Source organism: Manacus vitellinus, unplaced genomic scaffold (assembly GCF_001715985.3).
Source record: "Manacus vitellinus isolate BGI_N305 unplaced genomic scaffold, ASM171598v3 scaffold_13_pilon, whole genome shotgun sequence".
NCBI lineage: Eukaryota > Metazoa > Chordata > Aves > Passeriformes > Pipridae > Manacus > Manacus vitellinus.
Window position 1 is genome coordinate 10,409,982 of NW_021938999.1, and position 26,776 is coordinate 10,436,757.

Below are 26,776 nucleotides of genomic sequence, written 5' to 3' on the forward strand. Positions count from 1 at the left end.
TTCATTCCTGCATGCAAAAGAGAAAAGGGTAATGCCATCTGCAGGCAGGCAGGGAATGGATGAACTCTGGATGATGGAAGATGGTGCGGCAAGGGATAAAGGAGATGACCAACACAAGAATGGGGACAGAGTGGTCCATACCCTCAGGATGTGCCACTTCTGCAGAGAAGACAAAAGAAAGCTCTCCTTACATCCTGCACCAGCCTGATGCAGGCTCCAAAATCAGCTCCAAAATTAAACTGGAAAACCAGAGCTTGCCTGGGATGGCTGCGCAGAGGAGTGAACTGTATTGCTGGGACACAGGCCCACAGCCCCACAGGCTGTGCAAGATCAGATCCCACCTGGGCTGCCAAAAGCTGTACAGGCTTCCCTAACTCAGCTATGGACCACCACATGGGATGGGAGATCAGGAAATATGCATCCCACCCCTGTGGATTTATTGTCTGAAACCTGCTGAAACCTCAGTGACATGCTGAGGCTGTGCACAACGGCTTCAGCTCCTGACAGGCTGCTCCAAGTTTTACAGGACAGTGATGGGAAAAAGATCCCTCCAAGTGATGAGGATTTGTTGTTGTTGTTGTCTTTTTCAACTTTTGTAGCCACAGATTAATGTATTCCACTGCTAAAGAAGCACAGAGAAGTGCAAGGAAGCTGGAGAAGTAAATAGATATGAATAAAAAAAGTAGTGCAAAATGCATGAGGTAATTTTAAGGTTCCAGGCAAAGGTTAATTCCTGCTCTTTCCTTATTAATAAAGCTGCCAAAATCTTTAACTTTCCAGTTGCATGGTAATGGCAGTGTGCCCAGTCCTTTGGCCACTTGCCCTTTTTGTTTTAGAGACTGAAATACAAAACACATGTTACAACTCTGTACCTGAGACTAATGCTTCATGGCACTAAGCAGATCAAGCACCTTTGGCTTTATCATAAGAGCATAGGGCTCAGCACTGCCCAGGACTGGACCCAGTCTAGGTTTTTGCTTTCCTTTTGCATACACCTACCCTCTTTTCTTCAATTCTGTGGAGATTAGTCCATAAAGGACATGCAGAACTGGACATAAATTTCAGTGAACTTACTGTCGTGGTAATGGCAGTAGTTGGGTTTGGGATAACTCTGATGCTTAAAGTCACCGTTCCAGTTTCAATTAAATGTGTAGTTTTGTCCCTGACAGACAGTAAATTGTCATCTGTTATGTAGATGCGCAGATTGTAAATCCAGCTTGTGTCAAACCCGCTCTCGTAGTCAAACCGCGATGCAAGAATCAGCCGAGATGTATTGGAGCCAGCACTTGGTGAAAAAGTGAAATGATTGTTCTCGTTGCCTGCAAAAAAAAGTAACACCAACATGCCAAAAAATTAATCCCACAGTAAAGTATATGTGTGGAACAAGCGATGAGGTGTGGTGAAATGTCAGTTACAATAATGGCTCCTGGATCTTTCTGTTACCATATAAAATAATTTAAAACAATACAGTCATAAAGGCATTACAATATAGAATAAGATCCTCTATGGGGAAACAGCTAAGAGGAGGCTGTGGAAACACTTCAGAGCCATAGGGCACATGAGAAGTCACCAGAATGACCTGTCCTTACAGCCTGGGGAGCACCCAACAACACCCAGCTGCGGTGAAGACCCTACACTGTGACTCATTCTACTACTGGGTTGTCCCTGGAGTGTTACTCCAGCCCCTGTCTGTGGCTTCTCTCTCTGCCAAGAAGCAACAGCCTTTGAAAAGGTCCCCCAGAAGACAGCTAAAGACTCAGGGACATTAATTGCCTCCAGGGCTTTGTCAGCACCATGGGGCAGGGAGGAGAGCTCAGAGGTGCTGGCTCCCCACCTGCTGCTTTCTGTCTGTGTAGCTGAAGAACTGCTCATGGGTTGGGCTGCAGGTAGGACAGCCCCAGCTCTTAGGCTCTGGGCAGACACATGATCAGAGTCATGAAAATGCACCAAATGTGCTTTAGTTTGGTTCTTGTTGCCCCATAAAGCACTGGAGTTGACATGACCTTGAAGGCTATGTCTATTGTACAGCACAAAATGAGCCGTGGGCTGCTGTGTGGCTCAGAGGGTAAGTACATGGCACAGCTCACATCTGTATTGCCAGAAGTGGACCTGTGGGCAGACCCTAATTGACTAACACAAACACAGACATTGTATAGGTTCATGTGTCAATACCACTGCTGCAGAGCTCCCTCTCTGGCACCAAGGGGCTGCAGCAGGACAGAGAGTCTCGCTTTTGGTGCTCACAGCACCTGGACAATCTGCTCTCTCCTTTGCAGCAGTCACCTTAGCAACACAAAAGGAATTGCCCCAAGAGAGTGTGTTCCCTCTTTTGTGAAGCTGAGTGTCATCCCACACCACTGCAGTTCTCCAAGTGGATGTTGCCGTAGGTTCGAACAAGGGTTGTTAAAATGGGGATTTAATGGATACAGCATGGACCTAGGACATGCAGGTTTGAACAGTTCTTTTCAACTGTATACCAGCATCTAGATGTGAGATACACAGAGTAACAGAACTCTCCATCATTTCTCACAATTTGTTCAGCTGTGATTGGAATGGAAATTTGACACTGCACATCATTCCAGCTCATTCTTCCAAAGTGCGTGTCAACTGTGTAATTAATTGCCAATTAACTCATGTGGTAAGCAATGCAGTCTTGTAAGGGAATTGTTCTAGGTGCTAGCACCAGTAGCCAGCTTGTGGAGAGACATCTCTTTTGGTAAGCAGCAAAATAATGGCGTGCAGAACTTGTGGATCACGACTAGCTCACCATGACAAAGAGCACATAAAATGTGTTAGATTTTTGTTTACAAATCTAAGTGAACCATCAGCATTCACTAATTTTTTCACCGTTCCCAGCTAGCACACTCTGACACAGTACCTTCATTAATGAAGTAACGGAAAGACCTGGGATCAGAATCACGATCTTGACATTCAATCCTGAAGCTGTTAATATTGGTCCCAACAGCTAAGCTGACTGGGATTTGAAATGAATAGAAATTAGGTGAACAAATTGGTTCTTCATCATTTACTTCCAAAACATTCACAGTTACCTGAAAGAAAAGAGCAATAGCAAGCTGGAGCTGCTCCACTGTGCTGAGTCAGAATTTTATTAACTTCAGAAACTGTTTGACTTTGCCCATTTTATTCTTTTTATCAACAGCAGTTGAAGAGCACTGAACCCCCCTTCCAATCCAGTTCCTGCCAGAAAATGTCTATCGTCATTTGTGCTTCAATTTTTCTTGTGATCAATGCTCTTCTGGGAACAGGTTCCTTGACCTGAACCATCTTCCAAAACTGGGATTTTCAAGCTTTCTGACCATTTGAATAACCTGAATTGTGTCATAGTTAGAATGACATATTCATTAAACTCCATTTCAAACCTCTTGAATTGCTTCACAGTCATCAGTTAGGCTTCCTAGCATATTTAATAATAATTCATGGCATGATCCATGGAAGAAACAATGCTTATAGACTTTTTCCAGTGAGAGAGAAATGCTGGTAATGGCCTTCTGCATGGCTGGGAGCACCCTGAGTAGCACCAGATGTGTTTAATGTCAGCTGGGATTATCTGGCTGAGAGAAAAAGGCTACCCTTCCCAGAGTTCTTTCCTAGTCAGGCAATAGATAAACTTGTCATACTTAAAATCTTCTGATGCTGAATTTTCATTAATCGTCACCTAGAAATATTATAGATGATAAAGAGAGTATCTCCCACCTAGCATCTCTATGGGTGGTGCTTGACTGGAATAAAAAGCAAGTTTAGTACTTGTGTCACCTCCAAGAGATGTGCAAAAATCAAATGTGAAGCAGTCATGAGGGAGAAAATGTGAAAAGAAGCAAAAAGGAGTCTGTCTGTGAAGGACACTGGGATGCTTTGAAAGAACTGACTATAGAGTGACCTTTGTGGGTATACCATCTATATTTTTATTGCTGAATAAAATAGGTCTGGGCAACAAATTTGAGCACAACCCTGCTGTTAAATGTTGTCACTGGTGCCTGGCATGGCCTTGGATCCTGCCAGATAACACCATCAGGGAAAAAAATAGATCACAGTCAGGGGAAGGCATGTGTAAATGTTCAACTCCAATAGGCCATGTGGACACAGCTGTGCTGGGCTGGGCCCTCTGACATTAACCCAAGAGGCTGCCCAAGCCTTGCTCCCATCCCCAAGGTATTTAGAACATCCTCTCTGTGCCACCCATGAGAACACAACTCTGATGGGCTGCAACACAATTCCCACATTACTTTGGATGCCTTACAGTGACAAAACATGACAGATAAAATCTAAATTATGTTTGAGGGCCAAGGGACACTACTCAGGTTCCAAAAAGGACTTGTCACTAGGCATGGCTACTATTAGATTGTGCTACCTGGCCTCAAGACCTTGTTATTTTTCTATTTTCTGGTACATATATAGCCATACAGAAAAACTTAAATTGTTTAGGGCTCAGAAAATAATTTCACTGCTCAGGTAAAATAAGAAAAAAAGACTGAGAAACAAAAACCACAGAGTTAAAAACATTAAGATATTACTTTAATTGTTTCTGTAAGAAATAAACCAAGACTGAGTGAACTGAATGAACCTTTTTCATCTGAGTAATATACGAGTCTGTGCAGGGTTCAACTTGCCCTTCACAGACCAAAGTGCTTTGCCCAATATGTTACTGTTCTTGACAGGAAGAAAAGAGAAAAACGTAGATAAAGTGGAAGAAGTAGAGTGGATTTACTCACTGATGCTGTTGTAAACTTTTCTTGGTCTGAGGCCTGTACTATGAAAATGTGTTTCTGAGTTGTTTCATAGTCTAATCTAGCTAAAATCCTCACATCTCCTTTGGTTGGGCTGATCCAGAAGATATTTGTGTAATCCCTGGTGCCTCCTCCAGCTACAATGGAATAAGTGATGATAGTGGGTGGCCAGTCCTTGTCTATGGCATGCACTCTTCCAATGCTGGATCCAACTGAGAGACAGAAAATCCATATTTCATTAACATTTTAAGGAACAGCAGGTAAAGAGTACTTGGTCCTACAAAAACTTGATGAAACTGAAGACTCGGTTTAGAGTTTTTCCCCCCAAAAAATTAAAGCAATGGTGTGAGAAGCACTAGTTCCCTATGCTGTGCTATGGCTCCCCTTGCATGGGCTTGCCTGCCAGCAGTAAATACCAAAACATGAGGAGTCTGCAGAGAACCACAACAGAAGTGCACCGTGGCTAGGCCAAGGGAGTCCTCCCTTGTCTGTGTCAGTCTGTAGTGGTTTCTTTGCAGCATCACACTCCCTCCAAAAGGCTAATTTAGCAAGAGCAGAAAGACATCTGAGTTCATTTCCTGGCACTGTGACAGATTTCTTGTGCAATTGCTGAATTTGTGTCTCAGCTTCCATCTGTACAATTGGAGTTTTCGCCAGTTTAGTCTATTTAAGGGTAGTAGGTGGTTGTATGGTGAGACCCTGGTTGAACTGGAACTTTGAACCATTCACCTCATTTAAATATATGAAAATTCATGCAGAGCTAAGAGGTACTTACCAACATGACAACATTATTTCCATAATGTAGGTGTTACTGTACCTTTAGTAATTTCTGAAACATTAAATATGTAAGATAAAGTACTGAAGACTGGAAAAAATTCATTCACTGGCTTTATCCTGATGTAAATGTAGATGATATCTGGAAATATAACAAGATTAAATCAGAGTTAAGTATGGCTGTGAAATTTTCTCATGCATATATTCAAAATACATATGGTATCCCTCTCTCCATGCTGTTACAGCACAGAAAACTATCAAAAACAATTTAAAAGGGATACTTGCTTGAGTAGTTAGGATGGGCAATATCTTGCACCCTGACAGTCAAAGTATAAACTTCAATTCCTGGATTAGCTGGGTCCTCTAAATCAATAGTTCCAGTCATCTAAATTAAAAAGAAACACAATTGTATTTATGCTTCCTTGTGGGAAGTCACAGTACACAGGATGGCAACTACTTTTTTCAGCATTCTGTAAGTATGGTCTCCCCCTTGGACATATAGAATTGTTCTACAGGAATAATACAGGCTATTAATCAATCGCAGGATTGAATTCCAGGCTTTTTTCTACACATTCATGCTCTGTTATCTCTTGGAAATTCAAAACTCTTCTCTTCTGCCAAAAAATTTCTTTCCCATAAGTGCAGGAAGTTTTATCATTTGGATCATAAGGTCTTAACCTTTTACCTAATCAATTCAAAGCACATGTAATGAGCTGGTTATTAACTCTGCCCTTTGTTGGCTCAACAAGAATCTGTGATTGCTAAACAACAGTAGTTACTCCTTGAGCTCATGCCTGCAGACATTTACTAAAGGTATTAGGTCCAGCCACAAATGTTTATCCAGGCACCAAGTTGTTACTAAGTGGTGGCTCACATGGATTTAAATCCTAATCTCCTGAACTCTCTATCTTGCTGTAGGAGCCTCATAAACTTTGGGGCAGTAGGACTAACACACACAGGCATCCACTGTTCATCATAGTCTACAGGGAAACTCCTGGGGGAACAGGTCACTTCAGATAGCCTGTTATGTTACACATACACAATGATCAAAGGGCTGACAACAATCATATCCTGTGCAGCAAGGAAAATGCTTTCTATTTTGGTAGATAAAGCAACTAAGGATAGTACTTATTGGTAAGAATATCTCAGATCCAAAATTAAAGTAAGCCATACAAAATCATTTTACTGCTCCTGTAGCACTCTTGTCTTTTAGACAGAACGCCTGTTTTTTCTTGCTTCCCTTTTTCTGTAGTTGCCCATGGTTCTTTTTTGAAGCAATAAAACAACCACTATTGCACATGTCCAGGAACTAGTGGAGTTTCTGGCCAATGCGAGTTTGCCAGCAGCTATCATCATAAGGAACACATATTTTGACATACAAAATCACACAAGTGCAAAACCCACCACACTTTTGGGAAAATTTGCCACTCAGAGTGGTTTTGTAATTCTGACCAATGAAGCTGGGAAGTCATCACTGAGTGTGGAATTTCTAAAGTATTTAAATTCTTCATGCTGAATAGCAAGGTTCTTCTACAGTCTGTCATGAGTAAATGGGTATGAAATGACATCAGATTTCTGTTTATCCATGTCAAAATTGGTGCTTCACACTCCCTAAAAAAGGGTATTTTTTTTAATCATATCTATCACATTTATTTAAAACTGGAGAAAACAGTCTCTGTTCACTAAATTCTGTAGAATTCTTAGAAAGCACCCAATCAAAGGGTATGTAGTTCACATCCAGTCAAAACAGTCATTCTCCATATTATACCAACTGTGAAATGGATTACAGTAATTATTTTTTTCTTGTGCAGACAATGAATTAAAAAAACCCTTATAATATTTCATAAGTTGACTTCTGAAATGGGATAATCTAATATAAAGCCACAAATGACTGACCACAAGTCTTCCAGACACAGTGGAATCCAGAATGAAGTTATTGCTTCCAAAACCAGATAATCCAGTGAAATTAAATTGATTGTTTGATGGATCAACATCAATATCTTTACAGTAATTTCTAAGATCAATGAGAAATGTCCCAGGAGCCGTATTTTCATTTACTTCTTTCCTGTTTAAAACAAACATGTTTCCCATCAGAGCAACTTATATTTCTTCTTTTGAACTCTTCATATCCTATTTGCCAAAACATTGCTTTATTTTCTAAGTGAAATCCTAGATCCAAATACGACAATAGATGAAGCAACCCGGAATCTGATCCATATGTTGTGAAGGACAACAGCCCTGTACAATGGGCAGGCTAATGATTAATGTCCCTTGGAACTTCTAGCTGTAGATCTGGGGAGCCCAACTGATGTGCCCTGAACTGCACACTGGTCTGGGGCAGAAAGGCAGCATCAAGGCAGTAAGACTCTCAATACCTGAAGGCAGAAGGACTGCATTCTGGTGGGTTGTCATTGATATCATCAACAATGATTGTGATCTCCATGTTACTGGCATGACCATTGCTGGGACTGTCCTCCACCTGGACTATCAGTGAGATGTTGGGATGGAGCTGCAGTGGAAGGGCATCACGGTCGATTCTCCCAGTCACCTGCAGCACTCCAGTCACTGGGCAGAAAGCAGACAGAAGTAGGACATTCACCATGGGGGGAAATAACAAATGGTCATGGTGTACATGCAAGAGGATAGGGCAGCTCAGCAGACAGGTAGCAGAACAAAAAGTCTTCTATTCTGTACAAATCATGTCTGGTTTAGGGGGTTTTTTTAAGTGATACAAAACCGTTCTGAACATTCTGTTCTGAACATCCATAATGGCTACATACCCACTGCTCAAATATAGGCCCTGAGAGGCCTCAACAGAGCATTTGTAAAGCAGTTAGGCTTCCCTTACTCTCAAGTTGTTATTGCAAGTCAGAGTTGAGTGCATTCACAGAGCATCAAGGAGAATGAGCTGCTAATGCCTGTGCCATCCTTGCTCTCTAGCAAGTAAGACTGCTTCACTTTCTACTGTTATCATTCAAGCATCCTTCAGCACCTCCAAATCTACTCAGGCATCAACAGAGCTGCTCTTAGCTGTGACAGACTGTGTCAAGTGCTCTGGTCAGCCATTCACTTAATTTTTTTTCACTTCTGTTAGCCTCTGTTCAAAAATAGAAGGTTTTTATGGCACAGCACAGTACTATTCCCAGAGCACAAAGGTAAAAGAACAGCGTATATATCCTCTGCCTTTTGGAGTGTAATTGAGGGAGAGGGTGACAACATACGGCCAAAGGGCATAGGGAATCCAAAGCATTTGAGGATCTCCCTGATCCCCCCCAGCACTGTGTTGTGTGGTACCTCTTACAACTGTGATAAGCAGTTCTAAAGCAATAGCAGACAAGGAGCAAAGCAGTCGATGAATTCCAGTCCTGGAGTAAAAACCTCTGAGGAACAGATATATGGACCCCAGAGAGCACGAAAGAGGTAGGACCACTGTAAGAGAGAGGATTCTTTTGGATGGCCTTACCTGAGAAGGGTCATGAATGGAGCAATGAACCTAAGGTGTAGATTTGCTGTGCACCTCAATGCTGGAGAGGATTTCAGACAGGAGAGAGGACATTACGGTACAACTATGTGCAGCTGTTTCAAGAGCCCCAGAAGGGTCACTGCAGCTCTCAGAGATTAAAAAGAAGTAATCTAATCTGATTTCCACCCAAGGGACCATCACCCTGCAGCCACAAGTCAATATTTGTCAAGAAGTCACCTTTGGTCTACTTTCTTCAAGATATGTCACTGAGTCTTGGTCAGGTGACCGAAGACTTTGACCCTAATAAGGGACTGAGCATTCATTATTGATATGGGAAGGCTCAAAATAAAGTAAGTCAATTTAAAACCAAGGCAAAAACTTTTTATCCAAAGTAGCCACTCTCTTTTTTTTTTTTTTTGGATGTCAGAAGGCACATTTTTGCTTGTCTTACATGGATTTATGGAGAAATATCTGTCAGACGACTGGATGCTGTAGAAAAGTCTGCTGGGAGAGCCTTCATCATCTGGATCTTTAGCTGTTATGTTGGCAACAATGGTGCCTGGGCTTTGTTCCTCTGGAATTCTATAGATTCTTTGTTTTCTACAAGATAAAACGAAATTCAGCAAAGCACACATTGTGTTTACAAGGGCGACTGACTACAGATTTCTCTGAGCAGCCAATTGTAGGAGCAGAGCCATGGCCATACGGGGCTCAGAGATGGTATTTTCATGTCAGGGTAAATGTCTGCCAGCTGGACATGTAGCAGTAGCTGAACTGGCATGTGTTCCTGTGTTCATAAAGCATGACACAGCCACACAAATAAGTGTTCTTCCCCTGCAACTTTTCCACAGTAAAAACAGTTTGACTTTCACAGAATCATGGAAGCTGAAGATGGGAGGGGCCGTTAAGTCATGCTGTCCATCTCCCTACAGACCCACCAGCTCGTAAAGCCACTTGCTTTAATTACTTCATTTTGCAGGAGAAAAACAAAAATAGAATAAGTTTAATGTAGTTAATCATCTTTTGGAATAAATGCTGGAGGTTTCTGGGGGACAACAGTATTACAGAAAAGCTGAGTTGTCCCTGCAGTAGGCAGAGTCAGGGAGGAGAACTCCTGTGGGTGCTCGACAGATGAATGTGCCTCAAACTCCCAACAACATCTGTCTGTCTGATGCATTTTACATAGAGAAAACGTTTTTTACTGCTGCTGTTTGGTATGCCAGTGCTCCCAAATTTCCTATTAATTGAGTTTTAGCTCAGATATATCTGGCAGGTATGTGCAGGATTGCTTACAGTGGTTGCAGTTGCATATTCACATAGGTACTTAGGTAGGCAACTTGAACCACATGCAAAAACAGGCATGGGCCAGGACAAAAACATTGTGCAAGGTATTTCTGAAGGCTGATTTATACTACTGAAACACATGCAAACACACAGGCATCTCCTGCTTCTAGAACTCAAAGGGAGTTGAAGGTGCTCAAGAGTTCAGCAAAGCATTAGTAGTGTGTTTCAATACTAAATACCTTTTGCACATTTTAAACTTTCTATGCCACCACTTAACTAATTGACTAGTCTATAGTTCCCAGTACAGGAAAGCATGAGCCCTTCATTATTCTCTGAAAATACACATCATGTGGCACTTAGCAATTGGAGCAGAGAATTACAGAACAGAAGATCCCACATCTCCAGGTCTTCAGTTGCAATTTTAAAATGGTTAAGAAGGCACATTATCTTCAGCTGTTCTGCCAGATCATATGAAAAGAGGCAAGTATACAAGAGAGAAATCACATAGGGTTTTCCTGGTAAAAACACCTAACTTACAGCCAGAAGTAAACAAGGAGTTTATGAAGGCTGTGGTATCAGTGTATTTATGAAGCTTCTATCTCACTCTTGGCATTGGATGTCTTCCTTCCTTGTTATCCTGTTGCTTCCAGAGTCACTCAGAAAAAACCAGTAACAGATGTCCTTCACTTGTACCAAAAATGCCACCCCAAAATGCCTGAAGGATATAAGAGGGACAGCTCTATCTGGTTTTGGTTCAAAGTAGGAATTCCCTAGGCCCACTGGAACCACAACTCTAGCCTCTCTGTGGACAGCAAAGTCACCACAGCTCCACTTTCCCTACCAACCCTCCTGCACCCTGTGCTGGTCCCCACCAGATCTTTCAGAAAGAAGTGGGACATTATTGAGTACACCCCCATAGCACCAAGTACCAGTACAACTGGGGAGGAGTGGGGGCCACTTCCCACACAGCTGTGTCTGGGATGTGTCCTGTAGTCCATCTGTCTGCCACTTGCCAGTGGCTTTTTACAGGATGGTTCAAGCAGACCTTTCAGACACTGCAATGTAATTGCAAAGGGAGCATATGTTTGTTGTCTTCTCCTTTGTTTTCCCGACTCCACAAGTTTTCCATGGATTTTAACAGCCAGAATTTCAAAAGGCTGAATGCCAACGGAGCGCTGTGAACACCAAAAACAGATGTGCTTGCATATACTGTGGGAACAATTAAAAAGACCTTTTGAAACTCTGTTCTTGACAGCTTTGATCGGGGTAAATAAAGGAGGTTTGCTAACTCATCAAGTTTCCCCAGCTCCCATCCCAGCACTAATTATTACAGTATCAGAAAGTACATGGTCCCAGCATGCTGCTCACATTTTAGCACAGGAGACACCATATGTGTGCATACTAAGGACAGATCATGAAGTGTAATTTAATCTAAAGTGCTTTACAAACTGAGCTGCACTTTTTGGTCTGTAGTGTCAATCTAAAAGGGAGAAGATTCAAACAAATACCAGACTGTATTCATGCCATATGAGAACTGAGTCTTAGAACTTGGGTGTTACAGATGCTCAAGTCACTGCAGCTTTCACTCATTCAAACAAGTAGATAAATATTTAAAAGAGCTCCTTTAGCATTCCAGAAATAAGGATAAATACACAGAAATGGCAACATTTGGAGGGAATAATCAGTCTAGAACACAATGTGCAGACGTTGGCACTGAGAAGAGGATTCCTCCTTCTTGCAGAAGTGCAGTAACGTGGGCCAGGCTATTAAGATTATTGTGTACTGCAGACATGAGGTTCAAGTATCAAATAAGTAGTAGCAACAACAACAAAAATCCATTCCTTTTTCTAACATTTAATTCTTCTGTTTCTTCAGATTCTCCAGCCCTCTACCCATCACGATCCAGATCCTTGACTTCAGCACAGGTGCCATGCATTGTTCTGGCTTCACAAAACACCCAGAAGGTTGTTCCAAACAAGTGGCTGGAACCTCTTGGCATGGCCCCAGGTGCTATCCTGTCTTAACCTTTGCACAGATGGCAGGAGAGCAGCCATCATAAATATTCTCAGCAGGGCCTTGTAGAGTCTCAGAATCAGAGACATAAAGAGAGTGTCTTGAATCCCATTAGTGTCTCATGCAAGTGACAAAGATTAATCAACAACAGAGTCAGATGGACTGCAACAATTGTCAAACTCCTGCTTCAGAAACAACCGTCCATCATGCTTTCCACCACAAAATAGCCTGCTTGCAGCAAATGCATTTTCTTTCCCATTTTTCCGAATTTTCAACAATATTCCTAATTCCAACTAAAACTCCATTAGTCTTCAAAGCTATTTCTGACGTGTGTTATGACATAATTTCCTGCTTATGACACAGTAAGAGACAACGTTTCAAAAAATTGCTGGGATTGTTTACAAGTGTGTCAGGGAAGAAGAAGAAGACAGATCAAAAGGGAGACCTTTTTTATGTCTAGACATTTCTGCATGAATAAACATCATTATGGTGAAATGCACACCTGCATAAAGGGTAAATTCTAGATGATTGTATTCACACAGGTTGAAATGAATCTCCTTGTCTGAACTTGTCCAAAGGTCTTTGCATACCTATAATCTCTCTAAATGCTAAAAAGTACAACAAGCTTGTTTGACTTTTCTTAGCATGAAGGCAGAGCCTGGAAAACTCTAAACTACTAAGAATATATATAAGAATAAAAGAGGGAAATTAGGACAAAGCTTTTCAGTGTAAGAACAGGAATCATAACTAAATTAAAATACTTTTTTCAATTATGTTTTGATTGTTATATTTATTTGCCCTTATGTTACATGGGCTCATTGATGCCAAAACAGTAAACCTGGGAAAACATCTACATTTCGAGTGCAATGGAAAATTTTCACTCACGTGGTAAAGTAAGGACTTTCATCATTGATGTTAATTATATTTATATTTACTGTTTTAGTTGAGTTGAGTCCATCCAGATCTGTCACTGTTACATTTAAAAAGTAACTGTAAAATAAGAAAAAAAACAAGAATTGTTCTGTGGCTATGCAGGAAAACATTTCTCTGACTACTGTAAGCTAACAGGTACATGGTGAATAAAATACATTCTCACCAATGTGGATCTTTCTCATAGTCAAATTCTTTTGTGGAGAAAATGGCTCCACTTTCCGTGATCAAGAACGGCACTGTCGTAGGGAGCAGTGAATACTGAAATGAAGAGAGTAAGGAATTAGTCTTTGTATATTTAAACATCCCTCCATTCATTCCTCGTCTTGTAGAATAGGCCAAGTTACAGTACAGCATTTGCCTCAAACTGCACAATGAAATTCTGACACACAGATTGCACAGGCCCTGATCATCACACCCGAACAGCTTGAACTTGGTCGTAAGTGGTTTGCTTACAGCCAGTGAAGAGTCACAGACACCAAACTACATCAAAGGTCACACTGTTCTCTACCTCTGGGAACTCCGTGTCTGCAATTAGAATTTCACAGAGAGGGCAGCCATCCGGGCCACAGCACCACAGGAGATAATCAGCTTTGTGGTGGCAGCAGAGCGCATGCACAAAGAAGGACAAGAGAGAAGGGGCAAGGCTGGACTTGTGGGACATAGATGCTATGGAGGAGGCAATGACATTTGGGGATCCAGATGATGGGAGAAGACAAGGAGGGGAGAGTGGCCTTTCACAGAGTACATAAGGGGGTGAGGCTGGAGGGTGTTCACAACAGCCCAGTGCTAACAGAGGTGGGACATAACAGCAGCCACATTGTTGTGCATTGCACAACACCAATGGGTACTGCAGCACTGCATGGGTGTGGGAGGGAGAAGAACACCCCAACACTGTACACAGTAGGGAGAAAGGCAGCACCCTACTCCCCGTGGCTATGTGGCAGGCATTCCCACCACGTCCTGCCCGCTACCTTCACATGCCAAGCCAGCACTAGTAGCCCCAAGGACATTTCCTTTACTAGTGCAGGTGTTAATAATACCCATACAATCTGAAGTATGCAACAACATAGAGTCATGCACCATGCAAGTACCCTGCAAAATCCACTGAGCAGATCTGTCCGAGGATGTAACGGCATTTCTCTATTTGCACCTTCTTAAGCCTGAGATGTGTCAGCTTGTGGAACTTACTGCCGTTGCTTTTAGACACAAAGCAGAGCTAAACTCCCACAGCTCTGCTTCCCTTCTCACCAGCTTGGGTTTGGAGCTTTGACTGGGCAAAGCCTGAGGATGGACTTCAAGCTAATTGCTTTCTTGAATAATGCTACACGTTGAAGTAGCATCTTTGGGTTCAGTTCTTTAATGTGCTGTACTTATTGGCTTTGTAAGCCAAAGCCAATAGACCAAAGATACAACACAATTCTTAGGTAAGTGCAGTTACTTTTTCCCTGTCTGCAAACAAACTTATCACTTTCCAGATTTTTTTCTGATACTGAGAGTATTTTCAGATCAGCTAACACATTTTTGTAACTGAAGCTCACAGTTTGCCCTGGCATTGTCAAAAACCTGAGATTTGATTGCCTGGTAAGTGATTTCCTTACAGTCTCATTTAAAAGAATTTACATTTTGATACAGAAGGTTAAAAAACTTATTTACTTTTAGTCACTCTCATCTACAAGAAATGTTTTGCAAGCCTTTTTTTTTTTTAAAGAGTCACAATTTCTACTGCCTCTCTGGTTAACAATGTCAAACTCTGCCTTCAATATCACCTAATTTTGGAAGGTTAAGAACTCAAAATACAACTTGTGCCAAATATTAAGGCTGGGTTTTCTAACTTTAGTATTGAAAATGCTTATTTTTTTCCTGACTAAACCTTTTCCTGTGCTCCTGATAAGGAAGGAAGTTGTTGAAAGATATTGGTAATTAGCTTTTCAGATACAGTGGATTATATAATCTCTGTTTGGCTTTTTTTCTTTAATACAACTTACTTTGAGTTTCGCATTTTCAGGATCAGCTGCATCAACTTGGTAAATGCATTGTGGACGTGTTCCTTCCAACACATAGATCATTAGAGCTGCATGGATATAAGTGTACTCAGTGTTAGTTGGGTAAGAATAAAGTACCCAGCAGCAAACAAACCGATGCACTGAAGCTGTGTGGAGGTATTACTGCTTGCTGCATGTTCTCACTTCACAAGTGTAATTCCAAAATCATCACAAAGATCACAAATACTCAAAAGATAAAAAGAAACCAATTACACATCTGTAAACAGGTAACCATCACTGTGAACTGCAACATGAATTGTGCCTCCAGGGAAAAGACTGATCTTTCCATATGGCCTTTCTTGAGCTGTTCACAGTTTACAGAGTAAAACTATGCACTTGGACTGCATCTGTGTCTTTCTTTACTATTCAGATGGGGAGAACACAGTTCTGCGCTAGGTCCTCATCATCATCCCCTTCCTCTTCACCTCCTGTGCCCTGCCAGGAGAGCTCAGAGCTTTTCCTCTTCATTTCTGTTTTTCCTTTATACCTGTGAGGTAAACAGTGGATGGTCTGCACCAATTTAAATGTTTGCTTTACTAAGGTTGCTAATTCAGTGCAAGGTGTATTTCTTTACGTAGCAGGGATTCTCACAGCTGGGCTACCCCGTACTGAACCACTGGCAAGAAGCTTATCTCTCCTTGGGTCGAGCAATTAACAGGACAACAGGTCTTTAGATCACATTATTTGCTTTATGCCTTTTCGTGTCTGCTGGACCTGCTCTTTCTGGACTATTAATTTCCACTGTGACCCCTACTGATTGCTGCTTCTCATCAGAGCAGTGGGAAATCCAGAGCAGCATAATGAGTTGTTCCCAGAGGACAACAATCTGAATATAAAGTTTAATGAGATGGAGATACTTTTTCATAAACAGTGAATGCGCAATTAGTGTCTAATTGTAGCTGGTACTGTTAACTAAAGCCACACAGTCAGACAGATCAGACATCTGTGCTCACCAATTTATGGCAGCTCTAGCTGAGAGTTAAGCTGATGCACTTATTTGTAACAAGCTCCCACGTAGTGTGTTTCATGCTGTGTTGATCCCCTGAAGTGTCACATTTAATTATTATTAGATTCCAGCAGCACCTATGATATGCAAGACACCAGCTATACTGAGAAGATGACACAACCTCTTCCCTAGGGGAAGCTAATTTGCTTTACAAACTAAGTATTGTATGGAATCAGGAATGTCAAAGTGCTTAGGAGGCATCAGTGAAGCGGCTGAATCTGAGCGGGCTGGTCAGAACTGGCAAGTTGCAGCCCACATTATACTGCTGCCAGTCCAGATCTGGGGAGTCAGCAGCCAGCTTTGAACAGCTACCACGAAGGGATCACAGTTTAGAATTTTCAGACTTTTAAAAACTGAATACTTTAGTGTGCTCTGCCATACAGTGATGTTAGAATACCAAGTCTTCAAACAGGCTCTCAGTACATCATGAAATAATCTGAACTGTTCTGTCTGCATGTGAACACATGACAAATACATCACCATGTTCTGCTGCCTCCTGGTACAGTTTTTCCATGTCTCTCTCATTAGTAAATGAGAAAGATAAGGTTGATCAGAGAGTAAGACAATTATTTCCTATCCATTTGAGGGAGTTGCCACTTGCATTAGGTACCATGGCATGCACAGCCTGCACTGGCCACAACTGGATCCAGACTCTCCAGCCTCATTCCTAAGGCTACTACACATTCCCCCCCATTGCATCTTTGCCTATGGTCTAAAGTAAACGTGGTTAACATCATCTGCCCCACACAGGAGACAGAACTCTCTACCTCTTTCCATTTGCACCACCATAGATCACAATCATTGAGGTCTCACTCTTCGAACTGATTTTCCACTTCATTTCTCATGTGCAGATGCAAATGTAACATACAGATGTAAAACATCTGCAAAGCAATTTTTTTATCATTTTCCCTCAGAAATTCTTGCACATATAATATACACTTATTTAAATTTATCTGGCCTGTCCAAATCAGTCCAATTTTCAACAAACTACTGAAACATGTACCCATACACAGTGGTTATATCCCCACCAAACTTCAAGTCTCTAATATATATTTCTAGGTAGGTATTCATCTAATCAAAAAAGAACATATATATTTATTGGTATAAATTCTTTTTTCTTTTAATTTTTCAGGTGCTTCAAAATGGTTAAATAATTTTTGGTCAAAGCTTCAAGAAAAATAAAAGGGCATTTCCAGTGATGAAGAACACCAAATACTTGTGTTAAATAAAGCTGTGATAAACACCATGTCCTGTTGCTCCCTCATTTTTGTAAAGGAAAATTCATAGACTACTTTAGCTATGGGCATCATATGCAGCTATAGCTTTTTTTAAGCTGATGTCATATTTTCAAATATTGTTCTTTTCAAATACTACCAATATCTTACTTTGAATTGCCATATTTCCTCTAAATACAGGATGTTCATTTTTATCTGTTACTCGAATAGTCAATATGCTAAGGTCAGTTCTTCCAGTTGTATCTTCAACGAAAATGTGTAAATCAAAGCTCTTTGGCATTGTTTCATAATCTAGGACAGGGTTTCCAGTGGTAACAACCTGAAAATAAAAGATTATCATTAGTACATGATGCAAGAGATATAAGTTATAGTCTAGATGAGTGAATAAGTTATGGTCTAAATGAGTGAATAAAGTAAAGGGATACTTTCCATCACTAAACAGTATTTCAGATCACCTTCTACTTGCTGGCACATTTCTTGTCAGTGGCAAAAATGTGACAAAAACAGAGTGGAGAGAGAGACCAAATTGTTGTGGTTTCATGGAGCAACTCAACGATCTTCAGTGTGAGGACCAGTTTGAGGAGGAGAAAGCCTGGAAGGAGCTGTCCTGCCTCACAGACAATGCTTTTCCTTCAAGGTCAGGACTACATTTTGCCCCTTCCTCATGTAACCTGTTTCTGGGAGAAAATTTGCAGGAAACCACAGGAAGAAGGGAGCTGCACAAGTACAGTACATGAGAGAGAGACCAGAACTGTTTGGTGAAAATGCTGAAGTAATTCAAAAGTAACCTAGGCCTGGAGTTTTGCAAGACTGATAAGGCAAACATTTGCTTTGTGTTTGGGGTTTTTTTTAAGGCTTCCACCTCTGCATATTTCCTCTTAACACAGAATATGTACAAACATAAGACTGACACTCCAGGAAAAAGCATTAAATGCATTCATTTTGGATTTTGGATGAGTCCAGAGCAACAGCCAGATGCTGAAAGTTGTATGTTTCAAACTTCACTGTTGAAATCAATAAAACCCCAAGAACTTTCCTTTCTTGGACAAGAAAGGGAAAGGTAACTGTTCAGTTTACTGTGTAGCTAAAGAGCTGTGAAGCCTGAACATAGTAGCAGGGTGCTGTGGAACTGGAGAAGGAGGACAGTTGGGTCTCACAAAGAGAGACAAAGAGAGTGTCTCTATTCACAATGCTGCAGAATAAAGAAGGCTGGAGAGGATGCAGAAGGAGAACAATGAAATAAATCCTTGGGTTTAGATTAGATACTGTGGCCAGAGTTCAAATACAAAAGTGATGTCTTTTTTGTGTGGTTTGAAGAAAGAAGCCAAAATAGAGCCAATTAACAAAAAGGAGAGTGAACAGAAGCACAAATGTTTTGTGCCTTCTGGTATGTAAAAAAACTGCTGTCTGGAACCTTGTGGATCTTTTTGTTACAATACTGCAGGAGAAAATAACTGTGTCCTGGATGGTTTCCTTTCCTCCTGTATTATACAGATAGAAGTTTGATGCTACCTCAGAAAAACCACGCTACGAAAGTTTGTCACACCAGTGGAAAGACTGGTCTCCAAAATGAATGTTAGTTGGCGATCCAAATACAGTAAGCAGATGCAATGAATTCAAAATGAGAAACTGTCCTATTCTAAGCAGAAGTAATGTGCACTGGGTATTATCCCTCAAGTTCACAGCCAAATATTTTCATTAATGCTGTAACTACAGCCAGACTAAATGTGTCTAAATATACTTCTTACACTCTACTTTATAGAGGCCTTGGAAGTAAAGATGTGAATCTAGATGGTTTCTTTCTAGGTTGCTTTTGAACTTTTTTGAGAAGAGCTTGCCACTGACATAGGCTGAGAGCCACTATTCACCTTTATTCCAGGCAGGACCAACGCTTACTGAAAAAGGCAGGACTGTACATACTTGAAGCAGGTGCAGACTTTGTGAAAGGGGGTCTAGAGTCACCCCATAACTGTCTACCCCTCATTCCACACTGGAATTTCACGACTCTCTGCCCCCCCCCCTTCACCTTCAAGATATTCAGAGAACATCACTAACAGCACCCAGGTAGTTTCAGGTAGAAGTATGTTTTCATGCCTTCAACACATCTCACCCTTGGGAATCTTAAGAGTAAGGCAAGGTGGAATGGGCAGGGCTTAGATCTCAGAAACTGTGACTTTCTCAGAAATTTCAAAACATATCAAGAAATGTGCTATTGCTTTGTCTTGCAGCAACCAGAGTAAATGTGCTTCATAAATGCATAAAAGCCTGTCCTAGGAAGTACTTAGCTAATGTGAAAACCCCATAATTCATACATGAAACACTGCCTTTTTCTATATCTTAGTGAAGATCTAATAGCAGTAGGTAGAGCTGAGATATCTCACTTAGGATGACATCACTTTTGTAATATATTGAACAAATCTTCTACAGTGTAGCATAAGTAATTAAAAGCAGCGATGCTCATAAAATAAATGAACTAAAAACACCCCTGTATTTATCCTTGCCTTATGAGTTGTGATTAACGCTCATCTGCTAATTTGTAGAATTTGTATGTAGCTTGCTTTATGACTTTGTCATGACTGATATTCACTGACTCAACCTCTTTGTTCTACTCCTCCAAGTGAGTTAGGACACCTTGAAAACAGCTACGGTTCAAGCAAAACATACAAAGGTTCACAGGCCATTCTGGTATTGGGGCTGTGGAATGAAATTAATATAAACTGGCACTTTGGAAGAAGCAGACTCCAGCCTACAAATTTTTTTGCCACTCATTTTACTCCTTGTGTCACTCTGAACTTGCTAGAACAAGAATTTCTCCATCATCCTTGTCATGACAAAAAACCAAGAAGAGACTTTTTATCTATTTGCAGAGTTATTTTTCTTCCAGATTAATTTCTCAGTCTCACTCAAAAAGGAGCAACATCACTTATGCTTCACAACATAAAGATGGCATGGGACAGAAGCAAGCAGTGTTTTGCAGTATGTTTTGCAGTGGAAGGAATAATTTTAATTCAAAATGCCAAAATACAGCCTAGAAAGGGAATCCCACATTATGAATTTTCTGGCAGCAAAGTCAGCTTGAGGGACATATCTGTTTCCTTCTGACTGTCACACAGGACTCTGGGAAACAGCATGAAGCTGTGTCAGAGGAGGTTTAGGTTGGAGATTAGAAAAAAGTTCTTCACCTAGAAGGTGGCTGAGCACTGGAACAAGCTCTCCCAGGAAGTGGTCAAAGCACCAAGCCTGACAGAGTTCAAGAATCATTTGGACGATACTCTCAGGCACATGTTGTGACTCTTCGGGTGTCCTGCACAGGGCCAGGAGTTGGACTCAATGATCCTGATGGGTTTCTTCCAACTCAGCATGTTCTATGACTATATGATTCTACGATCTCTTCAGCTGACCCAGTCCAGGTGTTTGTCCAGCCACATCCTATGCTTCACAGGTGAAAGAGGGCTTTTCTGGAAGTTTTTTTAACCATTTCACTGGCCTGGCTGGGGAGCAGTAAAGAACCAGCAGAGCTAGCTGCTTTGTACTTTGTACTTTGCTGGGAGGTCAGAGTGTGGGAGCATGTGAGCTGCAGCAGCTCCCCTCAGGCAGGTCAAATCAATGAGCCACAACCACCCAGGGCGACAGTCTTACTTTTCCCAAATTTTCTCCTAGAAACACCAGCAAAGAGAACAAGAAAAGAGCCCTTGCAGCAGTTCTGCTTCGTTGGAAATACCCAGAAAAGGGTATTCAAAATTTTTAAGATGCTTCTCAGTTTCTATCTGTATCTTTTAAAGATGCTCTTCAGTGTCACTGTTCAGTCTCAGACATAGAAGCAAGTTACAATGGGATGACAAGTTATCATGTGTCTGAACACTCATTGCCAGTGACAAATGGGAGCTAATACTTGCTAATTTATCCAACAATGAAAATTAGCCTGAAGTAATGGAAGTTGCTTTGCATTTGCCACAGGAAAGAGAATGCAGTGGATAGAAATAGATCACAGATGTGTGGAAAGCTGATAACTTCTTACCTCAGTATAACTTCCTCATGTGCCACAGTCTTCGTTCAGAATTAAAAATTACTTTGATCTGACTCAGCTGCCTTTATTTTGGAAGTGAGTCAAATTAATTAATTCTAGGTGAGAGTGGCCAAACAGAAGCTGCATGTGGTTTAACTAAGCCACTTCAAATTCACAGTGACTTCATGTAAATTAAGTTGAAAAACTATGGACAAATCCTCAAAACAGAAGCAGGGTTCTACTTGTTCTTCTTCACCTCTTATTTTCTAAAAATCACGTTTTTTTCTATCAGAGAATTAATGGAATTATTGTGATGAGTGATTTTTGCCTAGATGCAATTAAAAATCATATTCACTGTTGCTATTCACTGGTCATATCTATTACAGCATGTCCAAATACTACCACATCTGCATTTACAACTCATTTCTGATTAAAAGATGAGACACTGTGCACTCTCAGTGCTCAGTAATCCAGGAAACGCCAGCATCCATGACTGAACATTGCTCAAGCTAAATGTAAAACTCACCCTGTATTCAAGACCTCCTTTTGATTCAATATCAAAAGCCTCTGTGAGTGGATTTGAATTTACTATGGTAGGAAGAATTGCAACACCTTCAGAAGACAATGGAGAAACAGTTACATTGAAGTCACAGACTGAAACACCAGCTGCTGTGTTTTCTTCAACAGTGCTTGTTGCAGGTAAACCCTTAAGCAACGGGGTTTTTCTTCCTGCAAGATGAAAATAAATGCAAAATTACTTCTGGAAATCTTGGGCTATCAGGAGTACACAGCTTTTGCCAAGAGCTGCCATTATTGAGCACAAAATGGACTAATTCCCTTTTTGCTTATAAACGGGGGCATGCATGGTGGTAAACCTAGTGCTAATGTTAAAGAATCAAACTTTAATTCAGTCCTATAGTGTTGTCATCTAGAGTGGTTGTTGTTGGAGTATTATTGTTTGCCTTCATGTATGTCTTTCTACAGAAGCAAAGAAATCAAGGATGTTTCTATAATTTCATTTTGCTCCCTGTACTAATTGCTGCCTCTGTTCACTGTCACATCAAAAAGCACCTAGAATCACACAGACCAGGATGTTAAGGAAACATTTTTTGTAAATTATGCTGTCTGCAGCACCCATTTCCTCCATTTTCCCTCTTCTAATTATTTTTAGGACAGCTTTGTGCATACCTGGCTCGTGAGTAGTGTGAGTTAGCAACAACTTTGGGTGTTGTGCTGTTGTGTCTCCTGCTTTGGGCATGGAATAGCAACCTGGAGTCCTTGGAGGAGATGTGGATCCACAAAAGCTCCCTATGATTCAAAACTGCCTTGAAGCAGCCCATACTGGTGAGGCATCCAACAGCTTGCCAGTCAGATCTCTGGAGTCCCCAAACCAAACCTTTTGCTTTCTCTGTTATTTAGCTTCTAGTTTTTGCTATTTTTGACAAAACCTGTTGTGATTTATTTCATAAAGAGTGTCCAGAAAACATAAATCACAACAGCTTTTAAGGTATGTCCCGAAACAACATCTTAGTAATTTCACATCCTCGAACTGGCAACATGCCCCAACACGAGACTATGGCAGGGCTGACTATTGCTTGGGGATGCTCCTCTGGCTCATCCAAAACACTCTCCAGGAAAGCTGGCTGCATTCAGTTGAAATTCCTACACAATGGGTGCCAAAAGGAAGGCAGATACAGCTCGCTCAGGGGCTGGGACAGGCTGTTCATACACCAGCAATTACTGTAGGAAAAGCTCCGGGAAGTCTTTATTTTTGCTACACAGCTGCAAGGTAAAAAGGTGCTAAGGGAAGTAGTCTGAGGCCATTAGAGCTGCAGCCTCTACACAGCTGCATGGGGATTCCCATGCTCCCACACTCCAGATACAGCAGGTCCATGGATCACTGATCTGGCTGGGACTACTCTGGCATTTATGGAAAAAAGGTCCTTGGAAATACTGTGCAGGTGGGTGAGGTACAGGCTGGGATGTGGGAGACACTGAGGTGGGAAGACTGTAAGAGCCTGCCTGTAAGAGTTAATCTGAACAGGTCATGCTGACACTCCAATAGGACCGAGTTCAGCTAAGCTGTTACTGATTTATGTGTGAAGGACTAAGTTTTTACTACTAGTCTTACAGATTCTGGAAAACACCATCAACAAAAAATAACCCATGTAAACAAGGCTGGGCTGAGAGAGTCTTCTGGGAATACATTTCCATAAGTGGAGCTGAACTTTGAATATAATCTCCTGTGGACAGTACCTGATTAATCCAGTTCCCTCATTAAGCCGCAATTCATTAATGGAAACCATTTATAAAAACAATGAAATAATTTGCAACATTTAGAAATGTAGAAAGGAGTTGCTATTTTTATATTGTCTCTAAAGATTTTGTTGGCTGCTTATTCCAGATCTGTCTTTCTAAATCACAAGTTCTTACTTTTTGATCCTTATTTTTAACTGAAATTTTTTGGTACTGCATCTAAATGGCTTCTTCTTTTTCCAACTGATTTTACAAAAACCCTCCTTCTGTATTCACAAGTCCTTGCTTACCTCTTTACTTTGCAGAACAAAATATGCCTGAAGTAATTTAATATATTATTTATCATAATTGCCAATGTCAAACACTGACGAATGCCGAGTCCAAGACAAAGCAATAATGAGATTAGCTTTGAGAAATTTATGAATATATAAGCCTTATTTATCTGTGATTTGCTAGTCTTTACAATGTTCTTGAGTCACACCTTGTCTCTCCAAAACCAACAGGTTAGAAAAAGGAAAGCTAAGATTCTCATGCAATGTCTGCAACACAGCTTTGGGGACATCAGGAAAATAAACACTGACAGGTTCCTGAGGGATGGCAGAACTCTTTCAGTTCCTCAAGACCAAAGTGAACAGGTAGCAACATCACTGCTCCATGAGCCACACAGGCTGCAGTTGGAAGATCTACTTTAAGTTGTTAACATGAACATATTTGTATGGGCAAATGTTCCATGCATTTACACTGAACAAGGACAGTGATATTATCTTTCTAATATTCTCCAAAAGTTTTTTTTTATCTGTTTGGTCTCATTAGGTTGCTTGTTTTACTTTGTCAAAGAGAAATGTTATCAATACTTGAAAGGAGAATACTGGACTATTAAAACTACTTATTTTTTCTTGGAGAGCTGACCTCCTTTCCCACTCCAATGCTGTCACACTAGCAGTGGCTATAACACATGAAGTGCCTCATTCAACAGTATCTTAGAAAAGAGGCATATCCTTTTCATTATACTGATGTAACCACAGAGCTCAATCTATTTCAGTAGGAAAATAATTGTTACTTGATTTTTCCCATCCATGTCTGATCCCTAAATATGTATTATAAAGCTCCCAAGAGAAAGTATAACAGCCAACAGTGTTCTAATTTTAGCAGCATAATGAAATCATGTTCTTACCAGATACTACTCCCAGCAAAATGAGGAAAAGGAGAATGATCTTCATTGTCTTTACAACCCTCTCCTTCGTGGTCCCAGGATATAAACTGAAGGAAGATCATGGTATGTTCTCCCTAGTTTACATCAGCTCCACTTAAAATTTTTTTCTTTGTCATGTTGTGCAGTGAGAACTGAAACAAAGGACTCCTGTCTCTAAGGGAGTTTCCAAACACCGTCAGCTTGTTTGCTTGTCAGGACCTGCTCCTTGCTGACACTTCATCCACAGACCTGGTCTGCACTTGAGAAAATAATCATTAATTGTCCTTTCACTGAATTGTCTTATTCAATGAAGCATTATGAAGAGAATCTAGTATGTTCTAAATCTGGAAATACCATGCTGCTTTCACCACTCTGGCAATGAGCATTTGACCAGAGTCAAATACTCATTGCTTTTTTATATGATGAAGTTTGTACATGATGCCGCTTTGCTGTAGCTGTCTCAGGAACAGCACGGACCCCTGTACAAAGTGCACTGGTTCCCTCAGATTAGGCATCTAGCTCCCTAGCCCACAATACACACATACAACTTTTTTTTTTTTTTCAATTTAACTACGGGCAGTCCTAGTGTTTTTTTGTGGGGCATAGTATAAGTTTGACACTAATATTGGAACTGGATGCAATATAGGTGCATTAGAATCGACTCAGAATAATTTAGGCTGGAAGGGACCTCTAGAGGTCACCTACTCAAACACCCTGCTCAAATCAGACTTAATTAGATCAGGTTGCTCAGGAATTCATCTAGTTGATACTCAAACATCCACACAAAGTTAACAGCTCTGATAAGAGGTAGAATTTTGAGATTCAGGTTTAACACCACTGTGGAGAAACCTGACTGACCTGTGAGCTAGGCTAGCATTGCTAGATGGTTCTGCATGACTCTCTGTGGCTGTCACACTGAAAGCTGACAGTAGTTCAGAAAGCTCTGTCCTGTGCTCCTGTGTTTTGTGTAGCATGAGCATGCTAATTGAACATGCTGAACACGAGCAGACAGTTTAATGCTGGGGCATGCACTGCCTATGCTTGTTGCATATGCAGCTTAAACTATGTTTTAATACACATATGTGCCCTGGAGAATTTGCTGATACAATGAAACTGGAAAAGATGCATCAGTACAACTTACTGATTGGAACTGAGCTATATCTACATATCTGATAATGATTTGGGGAACCATGAGAAATATTCATTTGATGGCTAATCTGCATCTATTTTAAAGTGCTTGTTGGGCCTTGTGATGCAGCCTGGGTTTAAAGTGGATGTGGCCACACCATATCATCTGGGAACACACACTTCATCAACCTGTAGTACTGAGGAAGTTAATCTTCCATTGCCCCGGGAAAGGTGTGCCTAGACTTTATGTTAGTAAAAAAATATATGGAAAACCTCACCCTCAAGTGACCTAATTATGCTGATAATAATGTAAATGTATTTATCTTGGCAAAAAGTCTAACCTGTCCCTTTACCTACCAGATCTTTGCCCATCCTGTTTTATGTGTTTCCTAGGTTCACAAAGAAGCTTTTGACCTGACTAGACATCTTGCAAAGATGAGGTCTCTGTGCACAGGCATGAACCAGGTTTGTACAGTGTGATGTCTTGTACAGTGATCTTTTACCTGTTACCAGAACACTGTAAAACTGCTGCTAGCTTTATTCCCTCCTCTTAGTTGCAATGTATAATCTACGCCATGGTAAGGTTGTATCTCTAAGTCTTGGAAAAACTATAGAAACATCTGGGATAAGTTTTAAAGTCTTTCAGACATGTGACTAAACATGTTTAGTATCTACTTCAAGTGATAGGACTGATTCCAT

General features: G+C 40.9%; 1 protein-coding gene across 2 annotated transcripts in view; it reads right to left on the minus strand.

The window, feature by feature from the left end:
* The window catches only part of CDHR3 (cadherin related family member 3), a 37,177-nt gene extending 11,979 nt beyond the window's left edge, over positions 1 to 25,198 (minus strand). Inside the window, exons 1-14 of one of the 2 annotated variants that reach the window (XM_018068047.1) lie at positions 24,932 to 25,198; positions 22,028 to 22,230; positions 17,646 to 17,814; positions 15,198 to 15,283; positions 13,376 to 13,470; positions 13,165 to 13,269; positions 9,434 to 9,582; positions 7,895 to 8,084; positions 7,416 to 7,584; positions 5,805 to 5,904; positions 5,563 to 5,661; positions 4,731 to 4,882; positions 2,879 to 3,050; positions 1,075 to 1,319 (exon numbers count right to left, since the gene is read on the minus strand). In XM_018068047.1, the coding sequence (XP_017923536.1) occupies positions 1,075 to 1,319; positions 2,879 to 3,050; positions 4,731 to 4,882; positions 5,563 to 5,661; positions 5,805 to 5,904; positions 7,416 to 7,584; positions 7,895 to 8,084; positions 9,434 to 9,582; positions 13,165 to 13,269; positions 13,376 to 13,470; positions 15,198 to 15,283; positions 17,646 to 17,814; positions 22,028 to 22,230; positions 24,932 to 24,977 (1,980 nt within the window). In that variant the 5' untranslated portion in view covers positions 24,978 to 25,198. Of the gene's footprint in view, positions 1 to 1,074; positions 1,320 to 2,878; positions 3,051 to 4,730; positions 4,958 to 5,562; positions 5,662 to 5,804; positions 5,905 to 7,415; positions 7,585 to 7,894; positions 8,085 to 9,433; positions 9,583 to 13,164; positions 13,270 to 13,375; positions 13,471 to 15,197; positions 15,284 to 17,645; positions 17,815 to 22,027; positions 22,231 to 24,931 lie in introns of both variants that reach the window. The other variant, XM_008921506.2, reaches the window with a different exon arrangement.
* Between the last annotated feature and the right edge of the window lie 1,578 nt (positions 25,199 to 26,776).